Here is a 17,994-nt window from a genome sequence, read left to right as displayed (position 1 = left end):
GTCCCAACACCCTCCCAGGCTTCCGCCACTGGTCCTGCAGACTCCGCCTTACGTGACGTCACCAATATGTTCACGCCCCTCTCGTAGAGCGCCACCTGGCCTGGGTAAGGTGCCTTAGGCTGGGGCAGGAAACTGGGGAATCAGTTCGACATTTAGAAATGGATAAATTGAGGCCTGGAGGCAGGAAGTAAATCTGGGGTATAGCCCTCTTGCCTGAGCCACCAGGACTCCAGTGGTGCAAGGTATGAGTGTAAAACAACTCTTGGGGCCCAGCTGACTAGGTGAGGGAATCAAGATTCCCAGGCTTTTTTTTTCCAAGAGGAATCTGCTGCTGGGTGCCGTCCTGATCTCCTTCACCTCATTCTTCTAGGCCATGCTCTGACATTAATTCTTCTCTAAAGAATGGAGTAATCCTCTCCCTTTATCCACCCCACTCTGGGAAACCTTGAACCCTGATCTATGGTAGGTTATAATTGTTTCTCTGTGTGTCTCCTCAGACTGAGTTCTTTGGGGACAGAGGTAGACTTAATCAGTTTCTGAGCCTTACTAACCCAGCCAGGCCCAGAACAGCAGCTCAACACACATTTACATTTATCCAACTGCATGAAAACCCCAGTTCTGTGTGACCATGGGCAAGTCCTTTCTCCTCTCTGGGTCTCAGCTTTCCCATCTGTGAAATGGGAGGGGTGGTGCTTCTGTGTGCCACCTACACTATAGTCAGCAAACTTTTTCTATAAATGTCCAAATAGTAAATACTTTAGGCATATTAAACATAGGGCCTCTTTTGCATATTTTTTTACAGCCCTTTAAAAATGTAAAAACCATTCTTAGCTCAAGTGCTGTACACAACAGGTAGCAAGACCCCTGCACTAGAGAAACTCCTGCATATGTACACAGGAGCCTGATCAAGGATCTTTACGGCAGCAGTGACGTAAGGGCAAGAAATTGGAAACAACCTAAATACCCATCAAGAGGATGACGGATGGTGAAACCATTGCACGTCTCTTGTCTGAAGTGCTGAGTAGCAGCTAAAAAGAGTGAGGTGTGTGAGTGGCATGAAAGAAGTTTCCAACACATTATTGAGTAAAAGGAAACAAATTGCCAAATGATACATAGGGTATGAAAAAAATCAAGGAGACACCTAAGGTACCATATACCTGTGTGTACATGCCCAATAAAAGGTCTTGAAAAATCCACTCCAAACTCACTGCAGGCGTTACCAGTAGGACACAGAATGGGATCGTGGAGAGTCTGATGGTCATAATCTCAAGCCTCATCTTGAAAATGCTGAGTTCAATCCTGCCTCTAGGCTTTCACACTGGCTGTTCCTTCTGCCTTGGGACCCTCTTCCCTGGGGTTTTTGCATGGCTGGCGAGTTCTCTGTTAGGTTCCTGCTCAATTGTCCCTTCCTCAGAGGTCTTCACTGACCCCGGTCTAAAGCAACCATCCCCAGGTGGAAAGTGGAGTGGCAGTGGGTGAGGGATGGAGAGAGACTTCATTGTATACCGTTTTGTGCCCTTTGAATTTCAAACCAAGTGAACTTACCACCCATTCAAAAAATAACAATGTAAAAAACCCAGCATAGCTCCCCTAAGACATTTTCTTATCACGTCCCCCAGTTTCATTTTCCTTGAGACACTTGTCAGTGTCTGAGATGACCTTATTTATGGGTTCCCTTGTTTGCTGTCCCTCCCCCACTCCACCCCACACACTAGGTGGTTCCAGGGGCTGAAACCTCAGTGGGTCTGCCAGGTTGATGGCCTGAGCAGGGCCTTGCACATAGCAGATGCCCCATACGTATTTGCCAAATGACTGGGCAAATCGTGTGTGCAGGGTTTTTTCCACAAGAAAAATGTATTTTGAATTATGTAATTAAAATTTAATTGTAAAAAGTTTCCCCTACCTCCCCTCCAAACAGATGAAAAATAGGAAGGGAAGAGAAGGTTATTGAACTGGGTGATTTTCAGGGTCCATTCAGCTCGAAATATTTCAAAGACATTTAGTTTTGGGGTTTTGAGGTTTGGGGTTTTTTTGGGTTTTTTTTTTTGGGTCTAGCTGGTGGGCGGAATTTCCCCTCTCTCATAAGACCTTCTGTCTTATGAGAGGGAAGTAGGAGAAAGGGAAATAAACATTCTGGGGTTCCTCCATTGGTTTCTCTTCCTTCCGCTAGTCTGCATAGCTGGGGAAGGGGAGTTTTCTTCCTTAATTCCATTGAGGCCCCAGCTGGGCAGAGGGTCCCTAAAGGATGACAGCTGTCAGGCCTCCAAGTCCAAGGCAGAGCTTGAATGGGTGCCAGTGGGCTTCTCAGCCCCATTCTGCCCCATCTGTAACACAAAATGTGGAAGATGGTGAATAGGAACCCCTTCTTGCCCCTCAGCATTTACTCCCCTGTATTCTGGAAGCATTCTATCTTTCCTTTGAGGAATCAGCATTCCCTATCTCTCATTTCCTCAGTTTTTGGTGGAGTGGACCCCAAGGCCAAGCGCTAGAGGATGGGCCTGTGACCCCAGCCTGGCCAATCAGAGACACAGAGACTGGTCAGGCACATGACCCAGTGTGGCCAATGAGAACCAGCTCTGGAAGCAGGGCTGCAACTACTGGGAAACTGGCATGCTCTCCCCACTGGGGATGGAGCAGCAACTCTCTGCTACCTCACGTGGAGACGCTGCCTGGGAATGAAGACAACTCAGAGAAAGGAAAACTAAGACAGTTCCTGATGACATCATCTGACAACCGGATGCAGTCATGCCTCAAGTCCCTGTACTCTTCAATTACATGGCCCAGTAAACTCCCTGGTTTGTCTTCCCAGGTTGAAGGGGGTTTCTGTCACTCACAACTCAAAAGAATCCTGACAAAGACCTCCTTTCTGCTGCTGAGAAACCATCACCAACCACCCCCATCCCCACCCCCACCCCCACCCCCCCACCCCGATTGGTGATAACCCAACTCCCTTCTCTGCCCTGCAAAGGCCTTCTGGTTTCCTCCCTCACATTTCCTCCCAGTCCCCCACCCCATACCTTAGTTTACGTGGCTCCACTCACCACCTCCTTGGACACCTCTAAATAGGCTATCTGGGCCTAATTCACAACCTCTCTCCTCTAAGACCTGGGCCACCCTCAGAGATGTCCTGGTGGTCTCTGCAGTGCAGTTAGCCCTTGGTATCGGTCATCAACATCCCTTGAGTTTTTCTGCCTTATTTCTGGATGGAAGGGGTGGTGCTTGGGATGGTGGGGCTTCACAAAGCAATGTAGGGGGCACATTTCTTGGAGGAGACGCACAGTCCCTTCTCCTCTGCTTCTGCATCACCACCGCCCGCTCCCCCCGCCGCACCAACCATCATGCCTAGCACAGGACCAGGTGTGAGAATTTATTACTATATCAGGTAAATTCCTGTCCCCTCTGGCCTCAATTTCCCCATCACTTAAAGATGTGGCATGGGGGGGGGCTGAATTACATGCTTCTAAGAGAAACATTCAAGAACACAGGGTCCTTACCACCCAGCGCTCTCCTGAGGCCTGGCAGAACTGAGAGTAAGCGTCCGCGATGACTGTGGCCCTGGAGAGCAAAGGAAGTCCCTCAGGAGGGGACCCTCCTCCTACCACCCATCCTCCCATTCCACCCCACCCCACCCCAACTCACTTGCAGTGGAGCCCTCCCCCAGGAGGTAAATCCGGGATGTCCTCAGAGGCCAAAGTCCTGAAAACTGTGTTCAAGCTGGGGGGCTCCCGGCCAAAGGCACACAGCTCTGAAAAGGAGGCAAGGATTGTGAGTTACCCTGCTTGCTGACCACCCCTTCCGCCGGGCTCCTGGCACCTGCTCACCTGCAACCCTGCGTCCCAGGGCTGCGTCCAGCACTAGCTCCTTCCCGATGGCCTCCTCACAAGGCCTGGGGGCCCCCGGGAAGCAGACCAGGATGCAGGTCATGTTGTCCAGGCTTCCCTGGAGAAGGCAGAGAAAAGAGAGCCTGGTGGAACACGGTTGAATGCCCAGCACAGGGCTCCATGCCCTAGGAAACAGAGTTTCCCAACACTCCCCTTGCTCTAGTGCCCCCTTCCCAATCTGGTTATGCCCATATCTCTAAAGTCCCACTCTTCTGTCAGTCTAAACCAGGCCTCTCACAAGGACCAATTCCTTAGACCACGCCCTCTCACTGTCCTAGCACCACCCTATTAAACAGAGCCACTTCCCTTTTCCAAAGCTCCTCCCACTCTGCTGTTGAGCTGTTCTTCCTTCTGCCACTAGTCACACCTCAGAACCCATCTTTAGGTCTAAGGGCTGTCCCATTCCAAAAGACCACGCCCTTTCTCGTAAATCCCTCCCACTTATCTATCGAGAACTACAACTCTTCCGTCTTGTCTCAAGGCTTCCCTCAGTCTCCGCTCCCTGCACAGTTTGGCCCTGCCCCGTTCCAGCAGGCCCCGTCCCCTATTTGGAGTCCCACCTCTCCTTTTCTAGTTTTACTCCCGCCTCTGCATCAAAGCTCCTCCCCACTAAATCCCTTAGGTTCTTCCCTCTAAGATCTCAAGCCCCGCCCCCAGGACCTTGCAAAGACACGTGTCCAACAGCTGCGCGCAGAGAAGCTGTGGGGCCAAGCCCAAGCAGAGGCGAGACGCCACCAGTCCCGCCAGGGCAGAACCAGACATGGCGTCCCACACACCATCAGAGGCCAGGAGCATGAATTCGTCCTCTGCTCGGCGTGCCAGGGCGGTCACTTCAGGCTCCGCGGAAACGAGCTGCAGTTCAGGGGGCCTTCCCGGAGCCTCTTTGTAGGCAAAGTCTCCCAGTGCTCGGGACACTGCCAGAGAGCCCTCGAGGCGCCGGCGGCTGATGGTGCCGCCCGCGTCATGGATGCGCTCGCGTTCCCGGGGATGGAGGGGCCGATGGTCTTCGGTGATGAAGGCCACGGCGCCGGCGCGACTCAGCACCGCGCGGGAGTCACCGCAGTGCGCCAGGTACAGAAAGTGCGGGGAAACCAGCAACGCCAAGGCGGTGGAGCCTCCCGGCTCGCCGCGGGGCCAGAGCGCGCGCAGGCGTGCGTCTGCGCTCAGAAAGGCGCGGCGCAGTGCTTCGCACACGCCCTCGGGCTCACCGGGCGCTGGGCCCAGCGCCTCGAGCACGTAGCCCGGCAGGTGGCGCGCACCGAAGAGGGCGGCTCTCGCCCCACCGTGGCCGTCGAGGATCGCGAAGAAAGCCCAGCCCGGGCCCAGCCCGGGTAGCTCAAGCCAAGCGCAATGCGCGTCCTCCATGTGTGCGCGCCACCCTTGCACTGCGCTCGCCCCGAAGCTCAAGCCCCAAGACGCCGCCGCACCCCCGTGCGGCCGCTGGGCGCATCGCGGCGCGTCCAGGAGGGACTGAGGCCCGTCGGGAGAGCTGCGCCTCTCCTCTGCCTCCTCCACCCTCTCTTGCTTGCGAGCTGGCCAGAGGAGACGTTCCAGCAGGCGGGCAAGGGCCGCCATCCTTCAGCCTGGGGATCAGGAAAGCTCCACCCTCTGCACCTGCTAACAGCCCCGCAACCCCGCAACCCCGCCCCCGTCACCTCCACTAATCCTCTGCACTGTGAAATTTTAAACCACCTAAATCTCCTTCCTATGCCCTTGACTTGCACTCAAGTCGAATCACTAGAAGGGATTGAACTCTTCGTTCTCCTCTCTTCCGCACTTTCAAAGTGAGGATTGGGGTTTGGGTCAGGGAAAAAAGATAATAGTACCAAACTAGCACTTACCATGAGCTACACACTGTTGTTATACATCATCATCTCCAATTTACCGAAGAGGAAACTGAGTCACAGAAGTAAACAGTGTTACAAGGAAACAATCTCTAGAATCCGTTTTCTCAACACAACACTCGGCTTCGGCTGCCCAGCCCGACTCTGTTCAATCTCTGCCCACATCAGTGGTCCCATCCGGGTTCCAAAAGCTTTAAATGCTTAATTTTGTTATTTCGACCCCTCCCCTCTCCTCGCCTCACTCCAGGTTCAGCTCACCTTCTGGGCAGCACCACCACCCTTGATTGTTCTGCCCTATTCCCTCTAGGCCACGCCTCTAGCTCCTCAGTCTCGGACTGACCCCACCCAATTTAGAACAATTCTAAATTGGCTTAAACCTCCCCAAGTCTGAGTTCCTCCCCTTGTCTCAAAACTTTCCGAGTAGTTTCTCCCCGCCCCCTTTCCCACTCCCATTGAGAATCTAGGCTTATACCTCTACCTCTCAGCGGTAAAATCTTTATATCCTCCCCTCAATGCCACCTCTAGCTCCACCCCAACCCACTCTGAGATCCACGCCCCCATCCTCTCCGCCTAGGCTCCTTCATCATCATTTCCCGGAGCCCCTCACGCTACCCTCGGTCCCGCTTCTCTCCCCATAAAGGCCCCGCCCTCTTCTGCCTAGACCCCGCCCTTCAGACCGCCTTCCAGGCCTTCTCGACAGGTAGCCTACGGTCCTAGCTCCGCCCCTCTATTAGGAAGGCCACGCCCACCTCCATCCTCCCGGGTGTTTCCCCTCCCCCTCGCCCTCCCTCATGTTCCGCCCCCCGTTCTCTGGCCCCGCCCCCGGGCCCCGCGCTGCAGTCGCCCCACAGCGGCCCCGCCCGCCACCGCTGAGCCGAACCGAGGGCGGCGGCGGCGGCGGTGCTGGCGGCGGCTGTGGCGGCTGCTGGAGCGGCCCGGGAGGAGGAGGCAGCGAGGATGGCGGCGGCGGCGTCCTGGGCGCGGCGGAGATGAGCGCTCGCGGCCCCAGGCCCAGGGCGGCGTGGCCGGAGTGGGCGGGGGTCCCGATGCAGGCCCGAAGGGGGCCATGGGGCAGGTCCTGCCGGTCTTCGCCCACTGCAGTGAGTAGGGGGAGGCTCAGGCCTGGTGTGGGGCCCAGAGGCCCGGGTGGGCTCCTCCCCGGTTTCCCCTCCGACCTGGGCCGCGGGAGAGCCGAGATGGGGAGGAAGCGAAGGAGACAAAGGAAGCTCTCCCTCCCCACCGTGTTCTAGCGGCGATGGGGGCGACTTGACCCGGACAACCTGAGTGAGACTGGGCAGAGGCTGGGGGCACTGAGATAGCCGACGGGGGGCGCTCTGGGCCCTTGAATGTGCCCCGGGGCTCCGCCCGGGGATGAGGAAGCTCTCCGGGAGCTGTCCCCTCGCCCTGGTGCTGGCCACAGCCAGCGGTGAGGGGATTTGAATAGAGGCGTAGAGCCACGATGGAGAAGAGGGTCTGACTCCCCCCTTCCCCCGCATCACCCATCTTCGCATCCCACCTCCGTTTTCTCCCCAGACTCAGAGGCAGCCCCGACCTCGCCCGAATTGTACAATCCCCTGTCCCCGGGATACAGCCATCCCTGGGTTGGGACTAGGACTCCTGGGTCCTTAGGTTTTACCACTCCAGGTCTCTGACTCCTGGCCTCCTATTCCCTAGCTGAAGAAACGAGGTGGGGGCGGGGGGGCATCTGATTTCAATCTCCAAACGGTACTGAGCATCTCCTGTAGGCAAAGCCCCAAGCTAACTCTGAGAGGCTGAATTCCATAATTGAAAACGCCTTGCCTGAGCCTTATGATTTCTGAGCCCAGGGCTCTAACAGTCCTTGTCTAACATGCTCTGTCTCACACCCCTATGGTTCTGACAGCTGGGGATTGCAACGCCGACCTAGCCACTTGCATGTCTTGGGAGTCAACATGCCAAAATTCTGAGAATTTGTTATTTCAACATTTTAGAGTATCATCCTAACATTCTAATATCTTGTCCTTACCTGGGCTTACAAAGGAAAGCCCTACGTGATCTCCCCACCCCCACCCCACCCCGCCTTTCCTCTCTGCCCTCATCTCCCTTCCATCTCCCCATCAGTCACCCTGTTCCAGTCCCATCTGCACACTTCTCAGTTCCTCAGATATGCAAAGCTTAGTGCTTGCCTCAGGGCCTTTGCACTGGCTTTTCCCTCTGCCTGGAAGACGCTTCCCTAGATATCCGCATGGTTTCCTCACATCATTCAGGTTTCTGTTCAAATGGCATCCGGGAAGTCTTCCTCACCAACCTGTCTGAAATAGCACCCCCTTACTTTCTCTTCCCTTACCTTAATTTTTCTCCACACACTTAGCACCCAACATCATAAGTTTAATTGTTACTGTCTATCTCCCCTATAGAGTGTAAGCTCTATGAGACTAGACATTTTGTCTGTTTTGTTCACAGTTGTATCCTCAGGATCTAAAACAGTGCCTGGCATGTATTAAACACTCAACTAATGGTTGTTGAAAGAATTAATTAATTGAAGCCTCCTAAAATCCCTAATTTAAAGACACTAAGATCGAGATTCCTGGATTTGAACTTCTAAGACTGAGCTTCAGACAGCAGGGATACTAAGGTTTTACAGTCTGTATACAGAATATTCTAGAGGTCCTGTAATTAAAACTCTACGGTTCCCTAATTCAGACAGGTGTCCAGGACTAGCAACTACTTCTGTAACTCGGGCAATCTAAGCTTCTAAGAGTCTTTGATTCTTTCCCTCTTGCAGAAGAAGCTCCGTCTACAGCTTCCTCTACTCCTGACTCCACAGAAGGTAAGCAGAGAGGGAGGGTGTGAGAGTGGGACTTGAAGGGGGCTCACAGCTGGGTAAAGGGGTTAAGGGGAGTGGGCTAGGGTCTTGGTCAGAGGAGTTCATGCCCTCCTTTGCTCATGGCAGGAGGGAACGATGACTCGGATTTTCGGGAGCTGCATACAGCCCGGGAATTCTCAGAGGAAGACGAGGAGGAGACCACATCGCAGGACTGGGGCACTCCCCGGGAGCTGACCTTCTCCTACATCGCCTTCGATGGCGTGCTGGGCTCTGGGGCCCGCAGGGATTCAGCTGCTCGCCGCCCACGGCCCCAGGGCCGCTCAGTCTCGGAGCCGCGAGAGCCGCCCCCGCAACCTGGCCTGGGCGACAGCTTGGAGAGCATCCCCAGCCTGAGCCAATCCCCGGAGCCTGGGCGCCGTGGTCACCCCGATTCTGCCCCTCCAGCTGAGCGCCCCCTGGAGGACCTGGGGCTCCAACTGGACCAAGTGGGCTGGGCGGCCCGGGGAGCAGGGTCCGGGGAAGACTCTGCCACCAGTAGCTCCACCCCGCTGGATGACGAAGAGCCCGACGGATCAGAGGTTGGAGAGGCTGGGAAAGGTGAGATGTCCCAGGTGCTGGGACAAAAGCCACCAGGGGTGGGTGGTCTCTCCTTAGGGCACCTCCATGGTGAAAGCTCACAGCCTTCTCTCTCTAACGCACCAGAACTGGACCTACAACTCGGACTCGCTCAGTCCTCGCCGCCCGAAGTCTTGACTCCACAGCCCAGCCCTGGCTCTGGAATCCCTCAGGCCCGTACCCCATCTCCACATCGATCTCGGGATTCGAACTCTTGGCCAGATGAGCCCTCGCTGGACAAGAAGGAGGAGGAAGAGCCGTGGGGAGGGCTGGAGCGGGAGCCAATCACGGGGCAGTGCCTCGATAGCACGGACCAATCAGAATTCACATTGGAACCACACTTTCTAGGTAAAGTGCATGAGGGAACGTGCTCCTTTGGACTACAGCGAGGGTGGAGGATTGATTTTTAAAGGGACCATCCTCTGGAAGGAACGGAGGAGAATGGAGAAGCTAGGAGGTATTGCTACTGGCAAGACATTGTAAACTCCACCCTTTAAAAAAATTTTCCCGTTACCTGAGATTGCTATTGGCTCTTTTTAAATGGTTCCCCCGCCCACTTGAGAAGTTAGCCCTCCCACCTAAGAAGTTGGAAGAAGCATTAGGATTGGCTAATTGCTAAAAAATAATCCCTCTTTTGGAGTGCTCCCCCTAGAGGCTGATTTTGGACAGGCCAAATCCCTGAAAAAATAATGCTCTTTTCTGAATGTGGCCACCGGGCAAGTAAAAGTAAACTCCGTGCGTTTTAAAAACTCTCCTCTTCCCTGACCACATGAATTGGCCAATTGTAAATAGACCCCGCCTTACTTTAAAGTATGCTCAGCCTCCACGAACGGTTCCTATAGGTAGGTTATAGACATCACTGCTTTGGGCTGTTTACAAAGAGAGCCACCCCGTTTTGGAATTGTTCCCACCGCAGTGGAGAGTCATTGGCTGGGTACAAAGGGGCCCCGCCCCCTTACTCCCTCCCTCCGGGTTCCACTGAAGTGGGCAAAATCCCTGAGAAGCAGCAGTGTCTGTAGCCTCTCACTCGGAGCCGAGATGGGGAGTAAAGGTGGGCTTTCGGGGCGGGTTGGGACGCGGGCGCTGGGGGACCGTGGAAAGGGACCCAGATTCACTTTTATCGCCCTCAAATCTGGGGGATGTTTCCTCTTGGTCCCAGATTCCCCAGAGCGGCAGGCTGGGGCTGAGGGGCTGCGGGGGTGTCTAGGGAGGGCGTGGAGGGAGTATGGGGTCCCCTCTCTCTCGAGCCGGAGCTTTGGGGCCCAAGAGCAGCGAGGCCCCCTCCCCCAGCCTCAGGCCCAGGCGGTGCCGTCACTCAGGAGCTGGACAGGCCAGCACAGCTGCCTGAGAGGCACCCTCCCCCCATCGTGCCTAAACTTAGCCCCCGCCTCAGGCGACCCGGCCCCTCCCCCACCACTGGCTCAGGCTTTGGGGAGCCTGCAGGGGAGGGGTTGAGGGGAGGTCTACCCTAGTTAGAGGTAGATGGGAGGATGTGCATAGGGAAGATACAGAAGTGAGGAGAGTCAGACTCTGAGGGGGACTGGTTGGGATGGGTCAGTTTGATTGGAGTTCAGGGTGGGAGGATGGAGACTGTCTGGAAATAGATGGCAGGGTACTGGGCTCTCAGTTCAGGGCTCAAAGCAGAGCCGATTATAGGGACGGCTGTTAAAAGTTAAGATGAGTGAGATGAAACGTTGAGGTCCAAAGGTCACTGATCAGGACAGAGGCTGGGCTTGGGAGGTGAGTTTAGGATCTCTGAAAGGGGTCAGAAGTTTGAGTTAGGGCCTAAGAAGGAGGATGATGTTATTAATACATTTAGGACTTCGATGTATGTGTTGGTAGGGGTATCAAGGAGACGTGACTTTACACCTGTCAGGGTGCAAAAAATAAAAAGAACAATAACACCCATTGCTGGGCAGGATGCTGGGAAAAGATCACTTGCGTGTTGCTCATAGAAATAAGGATTGTTACAGTCTTGCTAGTAAGCAATCTGATAATATTTATGACATTCAAAAATACATACTTAGTCCACCCAGCGATTCGACCCCTGGCACTCTATCTCAGAAATAGAACCTCCCGGAGATAAGAATATCTGCAGGAGGCTGGTCCTTGTAGTACTGTCAGGGAAGAGGATGGGGGAGGAAACAGAGTAAACGACCCAGCAATAGCTGCATGGTTGAATAAAATGAATGATGGTGTAGCCACACCATGGAATATCGTGTAGCCCTTAAAATGAATGAATGAATAGCCATTCCCGTTGACTAGGAGGGAATTCTAGGAGGAAAATAGAGTGAGATATGCATGATGCAGAAGATTGATTTTCACCCAAAATTGTGTTCACACGTTATCTATGGGCAGGAGTAAGCTTGAGGGGCCTTGCTAGACAGTTGACTTGGGTTTTCCAGGAGGCAAGCAATTTCCAGGAGGAAATTGGGTTAAGGCTCTGACAGGTGTGTCGAGAGGTGATGTTTCAGCCCCGAGACAGGAAATAGGAGGTCAGGAGGTCAGCCAGGCCAGCTCCAAACCCCAGCCTGATTGCCGCCCCCTCCCTCCGCAGTGGCAGACCTGCTGTACTGGAAGGACACGAGGACGTCAGGAGTGGTCTTCACAGGCCTCATGGTCTCCCTGCTCAGCCTCCTGCGTTTTAGCATCGTGTCCGTGGCGGCCCATGTGGCCCTGCTGCTGCTCTGCGGCACCATCTCTCTCAGGGTTTACCGAAAAGTGCTGCAGGCCGTGCACCGGGGAGACGGCGCCAACCCCTTCCAGTGAGAGCCTGCAGCCTGGCCCCCAAACCTGACCTCTGTCCAGACCTCAGCGCTGACCCTAAGTCATGACCCATGACCTCAGATCAGGCACTGACTTCTCACCCTGGCCCTGACCCATCCTGTTCCTGTTCCTGACTCCAGCCTGACCCTGACATTAAACCAGACCCTGACCCTTGACTTCCAGCCGTAACCTCAGACCCTAACCTCTTACCCTTAATCCTTGATCCCGTCTCCTGACCCTGGCCTCCACCCTAGCATGCTATACGTGGCCTTACTCCCCAACCCTCACTTCTTGCCCTTGACTCAGCCACGCCCCTCAGCCTGGGTCCCATCTACCCATTGAGTGGCCTCACACACCTCTGTTCTCTCAGGGCCTACCTGGATGTGGACCTGACCCTGACTCGGGAGCAGACAGAACGTATGTCCCAACAGATTGCCTCCTGTGTGGTCTCTGCGGCCATGCAGCTGCGGCATTTCTTTCTGGTAGAAGACTTCGTGGATTCCCTCAAGGTGCCCCGAAGCCCCACACTCCCTCCTGGGTCCCAACATTCAACTCCCTGCCCCTGGGGGGAGGAGGGGAGAAGGGCCATTGCTGGGGAAGTTCCCAGCCCAGGGTGTACCCCATAGACTCTGCTGACCCCGACCCTCACCTTCAGCTGGCCCTTCTCTTCTACATCTTGACCTTCGTGGGTGCCGTCTTCAATGGTTTGACTCTTCTCATTCTGGGTGAGCTGGGAAGGCTGTGAGGGGCGGCACGGGGAGGTGGGTTGCTGGGGTCTGCTGGAGGACAGGGCTCTGCATGGAGCTGTTAATCTCCCTGGAGAGCCCTGACCCCCATCTCTGTGCCCGCAGGAGTGATCGGTTTATTCACAGTCCCTCTGCTGTACCGGCAGCACGAGGTAAGTGCGACAGGCCCTCAGTTGGCAGTACCCCGGCCAAACCACCCCCCACACACACACAGCCGGGGTCCGTGACAGATGTCCCACCAGAGACAGGAGGACAAGCTGGTGTTCCCACCCCTGACAGAATCAGGCTCGACTGACACATGCTAGGCACAGGTGGTCTGCCTGCTGCCCCTCCTCCATGCAGCTAGGGTCTACCTAATACGTTTCCACAGCCAGAGACAGGCATTTCGATAGGTGGCCCGTGACAGAGCCAGGATCTGACACATTCCAACCCAAGGCAGGTAGACTAACTGATGCTTCTCCCCAACAGTGATCCAAGGTCTGCCTTGACACGTCCTACCTCCAGAGAGGCAGCCTGACTGGTGTCTTCTCTCCCTGACATAGCACGAGGCTGAACAACACTCTTTCTAGCCAGAAACAGGCAGACAGATGAATGCCTTCTCCTGATACCCCGATACCCTGTCTCCCCTGATACCACCAGAGACTGACAAACACATATTCCATTTGCAGACAGACAGACAGACTGCCTGACGCCATCTATCCCTACACATAGTCTGGGTCTGACTGACACCCATCCCAGCCCAGAACACTGACAGAACCAGGGCCAACTGACATATATCCTATCCAGAGACAGGCAGATGGACCAACATTCCATTTTTAACATTCTCCGGCACAGCTGAGAGCCAAACGATACATGTTCCTGCCAGGGAGAGAGCCCTAACTCCCTCACATGCCGGAATCACCGAGGCTCACAAAGTCAGTTAACACTGAATTAAACTAATATTTAAATCAATCCACTCAGGGACGCGACAACCAACACTAACACCCTCTATTTTTACGCTGCCCCTAAACACACACACACAAAAAACTCACTCAAAGATTAACAGTAGTTCCCAGGACGCAAAGCCACTGGCAGATTCTTGTGTGTCTACCTGACATCACTTCCCACACAGAGTGTGGTCCAATTGACTTGACACTTCACCTTGGACTTCTGATTTCCAAGGGTATTTTATCAGGTTTAGAGTTGATGGTGGAGTGGTGGGCCACTCCTCCCAACTCCTGATCTGGGGGTGGGGGAGGAAGAAGCTTTCTTAATGAATTAGGGAGAAGAACCCCCTCCAATCTCTCCTTTCACCCCTTCTTGTCTCCCCAGGCCCAGATTGACCAGTATGTGGGATTGGTGACCAATCAGTTGAGCCACATCAAAGCTAAGTAAGGGCATGTGGTAGAGACGGATGGGCTGGGGAATGAGAAAACTTGGGAGTGCTCCTCCGCGCCCCCACCCCCAATATTCCCTGTCCCTAAATCTCCTGGGGCTGAGTGCCTGCTTTTCTTAAAAGGTGAGAGACAGTTCCATCGCAGGCCAGTAGGTGGAGGGCAGGGGCTGGCTTGGGCACTCAGTTCCTCCATCGAGTTTTTAGTTCCTAGATACTACTTATCCTGTCGCTTGCCCCACCCCTTGACTCCACCTGTTTCTCCCTCAGGATCCGAGCTAAGTTCCCAGGGACCGGAGCCCTTGCCTCGGCAGCAGCCGCAGTCTCCGGATCCAAAGCCAAAGCCGAATGAAAGGGGTGCCTCTGCCTGCGGGACGCCTGCCCCCACCCCCTGTAGCCCTCTGCCCTCCTCCATTTCCCTTCCATCCTCACCCTCTCCCTGCCTCATCCCAAGCCATTTCCCAGTGGGTGTCAGGATCGCTCACACCAGGGAGTTTGCGCAAATTGCCTGAGTGGCCAGGACTACATTTCCCAAGAGGCTCTGCTCTAGGAGTCTTGGAAAGGCGAGGCACCTTGGCCACGGGGCCTGCTGGGACTTGTAGTTGCCTAGATAGGGCACACGCCCTGCACTTCCGGGACCCCACCGCTGGAGGCGCCGTGAGGGGGTGGTGTCTCCTGGATGCCACTGGCCCCAACGCTGGGGCTTTGCATGGGGCCCAGGGGAGGCCTGAGCTTGGATTTACACTGTAATAAAGACTTCTGTGGAAAACCCAAGGCCTCCTGTGCTTCCAGCCCCGTCCAGTTTTCACCTTCCTGTACTGAAAAGCAGGTAAGTGATATTCAAGGAGGAACCTTCCCCATCTCTGCGGAGGAAGAAACTTCCCCTCTGCCATCTCAGAGTTGGCTGATCCCAGGGCTAGCCAAACCTTGACAGCCACTTTCCATGCCTGTGCTCAAGGCAGACATCGCGAGTCGATCCCCACACTCTCCCTGCTGGGCAACCATTTCACCTGAGTCCGAGAACCATGTATCCAACTGCCTGATGGAAGACTCCCCCCTCAAACACATCTAAACCTCTTCCTTGTCCTATCTGATTTCCCACTCAGGGACATCCCCTCCTGCCCAGCCAGAGACCCAGGTATGGCCCTGGACTCCTAATCCCTCACCCCCCACATCTAGTCAGTCAGCAAGCCATGTCTTTTCTCTCTCTCCAACCTCTCCACCCGTTTCTCTCCATTCCAACTGCCTTGGGAATAAGCACAGGGCCTCCTGGCCTCTTTGGGCCTCAGTTTCCAAAACTAAACTGGGGGAGGAGGAGGCAGGAGACTGGAGTCTAAAGACCCACAGACCTGGATTGAATCATCTTCACTTTTTGGCTGCGTAACCTGAGCAAGTGAACTCACCTCTTGAAGGCTCATTTCCTCAAATAGAAAATTGTCGCCATAAACTACCTACATGTAAAGCCCTTGTTACAGGGCCTGGCATAGAATAAATGTCCAGTAAACAGAAGCTGCATTGTTAGCTATGACATTGTTTCCCAAACCTCAGTCAGCCCTCAGGACCTTGATGATCTTTATATCACCTGTTCTGCTATTTGCCTAATTTTTTCTTTAAATTGGTTTATTAAAAAAAATTAAACAAATGTCTTTTAAAAGGAAATGTTACTCCACCACCAAGGAAGTCAGTATCGCTTGCCAGAAATAGAAGATAACAGTTAAACACGAAACTATTACCATTTAAAATGTTTGGGGGCTTCCCTGGTGGCGCAGATGGTTGAGAGTTCGCCTGCTGATGCAGGGGACACGGGTTCGTACCCCGGTCTGGGAAGATCCCACATGCCGCAGAGTGGCTGGGCCTGTGAGCCATGGCCGCTGAGCCTGCGCGTCCAGAGCCTGTGCTCCGCAACGGGAGAGGCCACAACAGTGAGAGGCCCGCGTACAGCAAAAAAAAATAAAAATTATATATAAAAAAAAAAAATGTTTGTGCATCACCTAAAATCTTGCCTCCTGTGATGCATGTCACATTTTAGGAGATAGATAATGATGTTACAGGAGTAGTAGTTACAGCCTCGGGTTTTGTATACAGGGGTTGCCTAGCAGCAGCTAGCTAACTGAAAGAAACAGGACTTAGGGGGGCTTCTCTTAAATCTGAATTTGCCAAGCAGGGGTAGTGTTTTAAACTTCCAGATAAAAGAGCAACCTTTCCTAAAGATACTTTTATTCATACTTTCCATAAGACAAAGTGTCCGTTTGTCCATCTCAAAGAAAGGAGGAAGATGGACTGGTTGCGATTATGGGTTCAGGAATGGCTAAAGCCCCAAGCCCATCCTTGGTACCCCCACTGGAGGCAAGAAACAGGTTGGAGATGGAAACAGCCTTTATTGAGTGACTGCCAGTTGCCTGGTGCCATGTCAGGCTTCTATAGCCAGCTGCTCGTTATGATTCCCCCGAGTTGCACTAGTCTTGTTTTCCAGATGGGGAAACTGAGGCTCAGAAAAGGATAGTGATAATATTCTTGCATTCATCCTACAAACATTTAGTGAGCATCCGGCAAGTGCTCAAGCACGCTTTGGGTACCAGGGACATAGAAATGAACCAAAGTGGTTAGGACTCCGTGCTCTCACTGCCTAGGGCCTGGGTTCAGTTCCTGGCTAGGGAACTAGGATCACATCAGCTTCGCGGCCTGGCCAAATAAACAAACAAACAAAATCCACCGAAACAAAGTCCACGGTTTCATGGAGCTGATATTCTAGCGGGAGCAGCCAGACAATAAGCAAACAGAAGTAGAATATGGCAGGTGGTGATCAGGGTGATGGAGAAAAGTCCGGAAGGGGAAGGGGATAGAGTGACAGGGCTTGCTATTTTAGATTGGGTGGCTCAGGGAAGGCTTCATTAAGTAGTGATATTTAAGCAGAGGCCAGAGTGAAGAGAGGCAGTGAGTCATGGGAACATGCGGAGGAAAGGAGATTCAGTCAGGGGGATCAACAAACGCAATGGCCCTGAGAAGGGAGCATGCCTGATGTGTGCAGCAAGAGATCTGTGAGCCAGAAACCGAGTATATGAGGAGAGAGGAGTAGGAGATCGGGTCCGAGGAGTGCAAAGGTCTAATCATCGGGTTTGTAAGGCTGTGATGAGAACTTTGACTTTTACTCTGAGACGGGAGCCATTGGGAAGGTTTCATGTCGGGGAATGATATTGTCAAAGGATCACTGACTTGGATTTTAAAAGGATCACTTTTTTTGTAATAATATAATTACAATGGCACAAGTTCTGTTCTCCCAAGTGGTTGGGCTGTGTGGATAGGGTAGGGTACTATCCGTTTCTACGCCTCACTTTCCTCGTCCATAAAATGCAGATGCAAAAACTGATGATCTCTAGTGCCTAAGCTCAATGGGGACAGAAATTCTGTCATCCCCAGAACCTAGGACTGCGTCTGGGACTCTAGGTGCTCACTGAACATGTGAAAAAACGTAGGGCTCTGTAGATCGCTGAAGTTCCACAAAAGAACAGCAGGTGTCGCCCCAGCCCTATAGCCGCCAGCTCGGAGCCTCCGGGGCTGGGCTAAATCAGACTCTAGCAGGAACCCACCCACTCGAATTCGGATTTTTCAGGAAAGGGGCCTCTGAATGCCGAATTATGAATCTTTTCTCTTAAAAAATGGACTTCTTACTTGGAAAAAAGGGGCTTCTGGCCCTTTAACAGCAAGAAGGGAGGGCTCCAGGTCCCCTGGCGCCGTTTCCCAGAATGCACGGCGCAATGCAAATGCGACAGTTTCTAAAGCGACAATGATTCAACTCACGAGGCAAACTCAACATTTTGGAAGGATATGCACCGTAATAAATAGCTTGGGAGAATTTATGTATATTGAAGTCAACAGTATCATACTCTCCGAAACTACATCACCATAGGTTAAAAAAGTGGAAATTTATGGGTTTTATATAGCTGTGTGGGGAGAAAAGTTATTC

At 53.5% G+C, this 17,994-nt stretch overlaps 2 protein-coding genes across 5 annotated transcripts; one reads left to right on the top strand and one right to left on the bottom strand.

Annotated features, from left to right (window-relative positions):
• Positions 1-1,857: 1,857 nt before the first annotated feature.
• On the bottom strand, positions 1,858-5,475 carry PPM1N (protein phosphatase, Mg2+/Mn2+ dependent 1N (putative)). 3 transcript variants are annotated; one of them, XM_004271355.4, is made up of 5 exons: positions 4,542-5,475; positions 3,822-3,939; positions 3,640-3,745; positions 3,495-3,555; positions 1,858-2,324 (listed from the first exon to the last, which is right to left on the bottom strand). In XM_004271355.4, exons 1-5 carry the CDS (start codon positions 5,454-5,456, stop codon positions 2,256-2,258), a joined length of 1,269 nt encoding a protein of 422 aa, XP_004271403.2. In that variant the 5' UTR covers positions 5,457-5,475; the 3' UTR covers positions 1,858-2,255. The 3 variants fall into 3 exon arrangements, with proteins under 3 accessions (XP_004271403.2, XP_033286592.2, XP_033286593.2); XM_033430701.2 differs by lacking the exon at positions 3,495-3,555; XM_033430702.2 differs by lacking the exon at positions 3,495-3,555 and having other exon boundaries at positions 1,858-2,238.
• Positions 5,476-6,544: 1,069 nt separating this feature from the next.
• RTN2 (reticulon 2) lies at positions 6,545-14,799 on the top strand. Of its 2 annotated transcripts, XM_004271162.4 has the most exons (10): positions 6,545-6,825; positions 8,490-8,534; positions 8,658-9,128; positions 9,234-9,494; positions 11,704-11,911; positions 12,283-12,421; positions 12,568-12,637; positions 12,764-12,810; positions 13,970-14,028; positions 14,301-14,799. In XM_004271162.4, exons 1-10 carry the CDS (start codon positions 6,792-6,794, stop codon positions 14,380-14,382), a joined length of 1,416 nt encoding a protein of 471 aa, XP_004271210.1. In that variant the 5' UTR covers positions 6,545-6,791; the 3' UTR covers positions 14,383-14,799. The 2 variants fall into 2 exon arrangements, with proteins under 2 accessions (XP_004271210.1, XP_049559554.1); XM_049703597.1 differs by lacking the exons at positions 6,545-6,825; positions 8,490-8,534; positions 8,658-9,128; positions 9,234-9,494 and adding an exon at positions 10,075-10,197.
• The last annotated feature ends 3,195 nt before the right edge of the window (positions 14,800-17,994 follow it).

Source organism: Orcinus orca, chromosome 20 (assembly GCF_937001465.1).
Source record: "Orcinus orca chromosome 20, mOrcOrc1.1, whole genome shotgun sequence".
Taxonomy (NCBI): domain Eukaryota; kingdom Metazoa; phylum Chordata; class Mammalia; order Artiodactyla; family Delphinidae; genus Orcinus; species Orcinus orca.
Note: the sequence above shows the minus strand (reverse complement) of the source record. Positions and strands in the feature narration are given on the sequence as shown.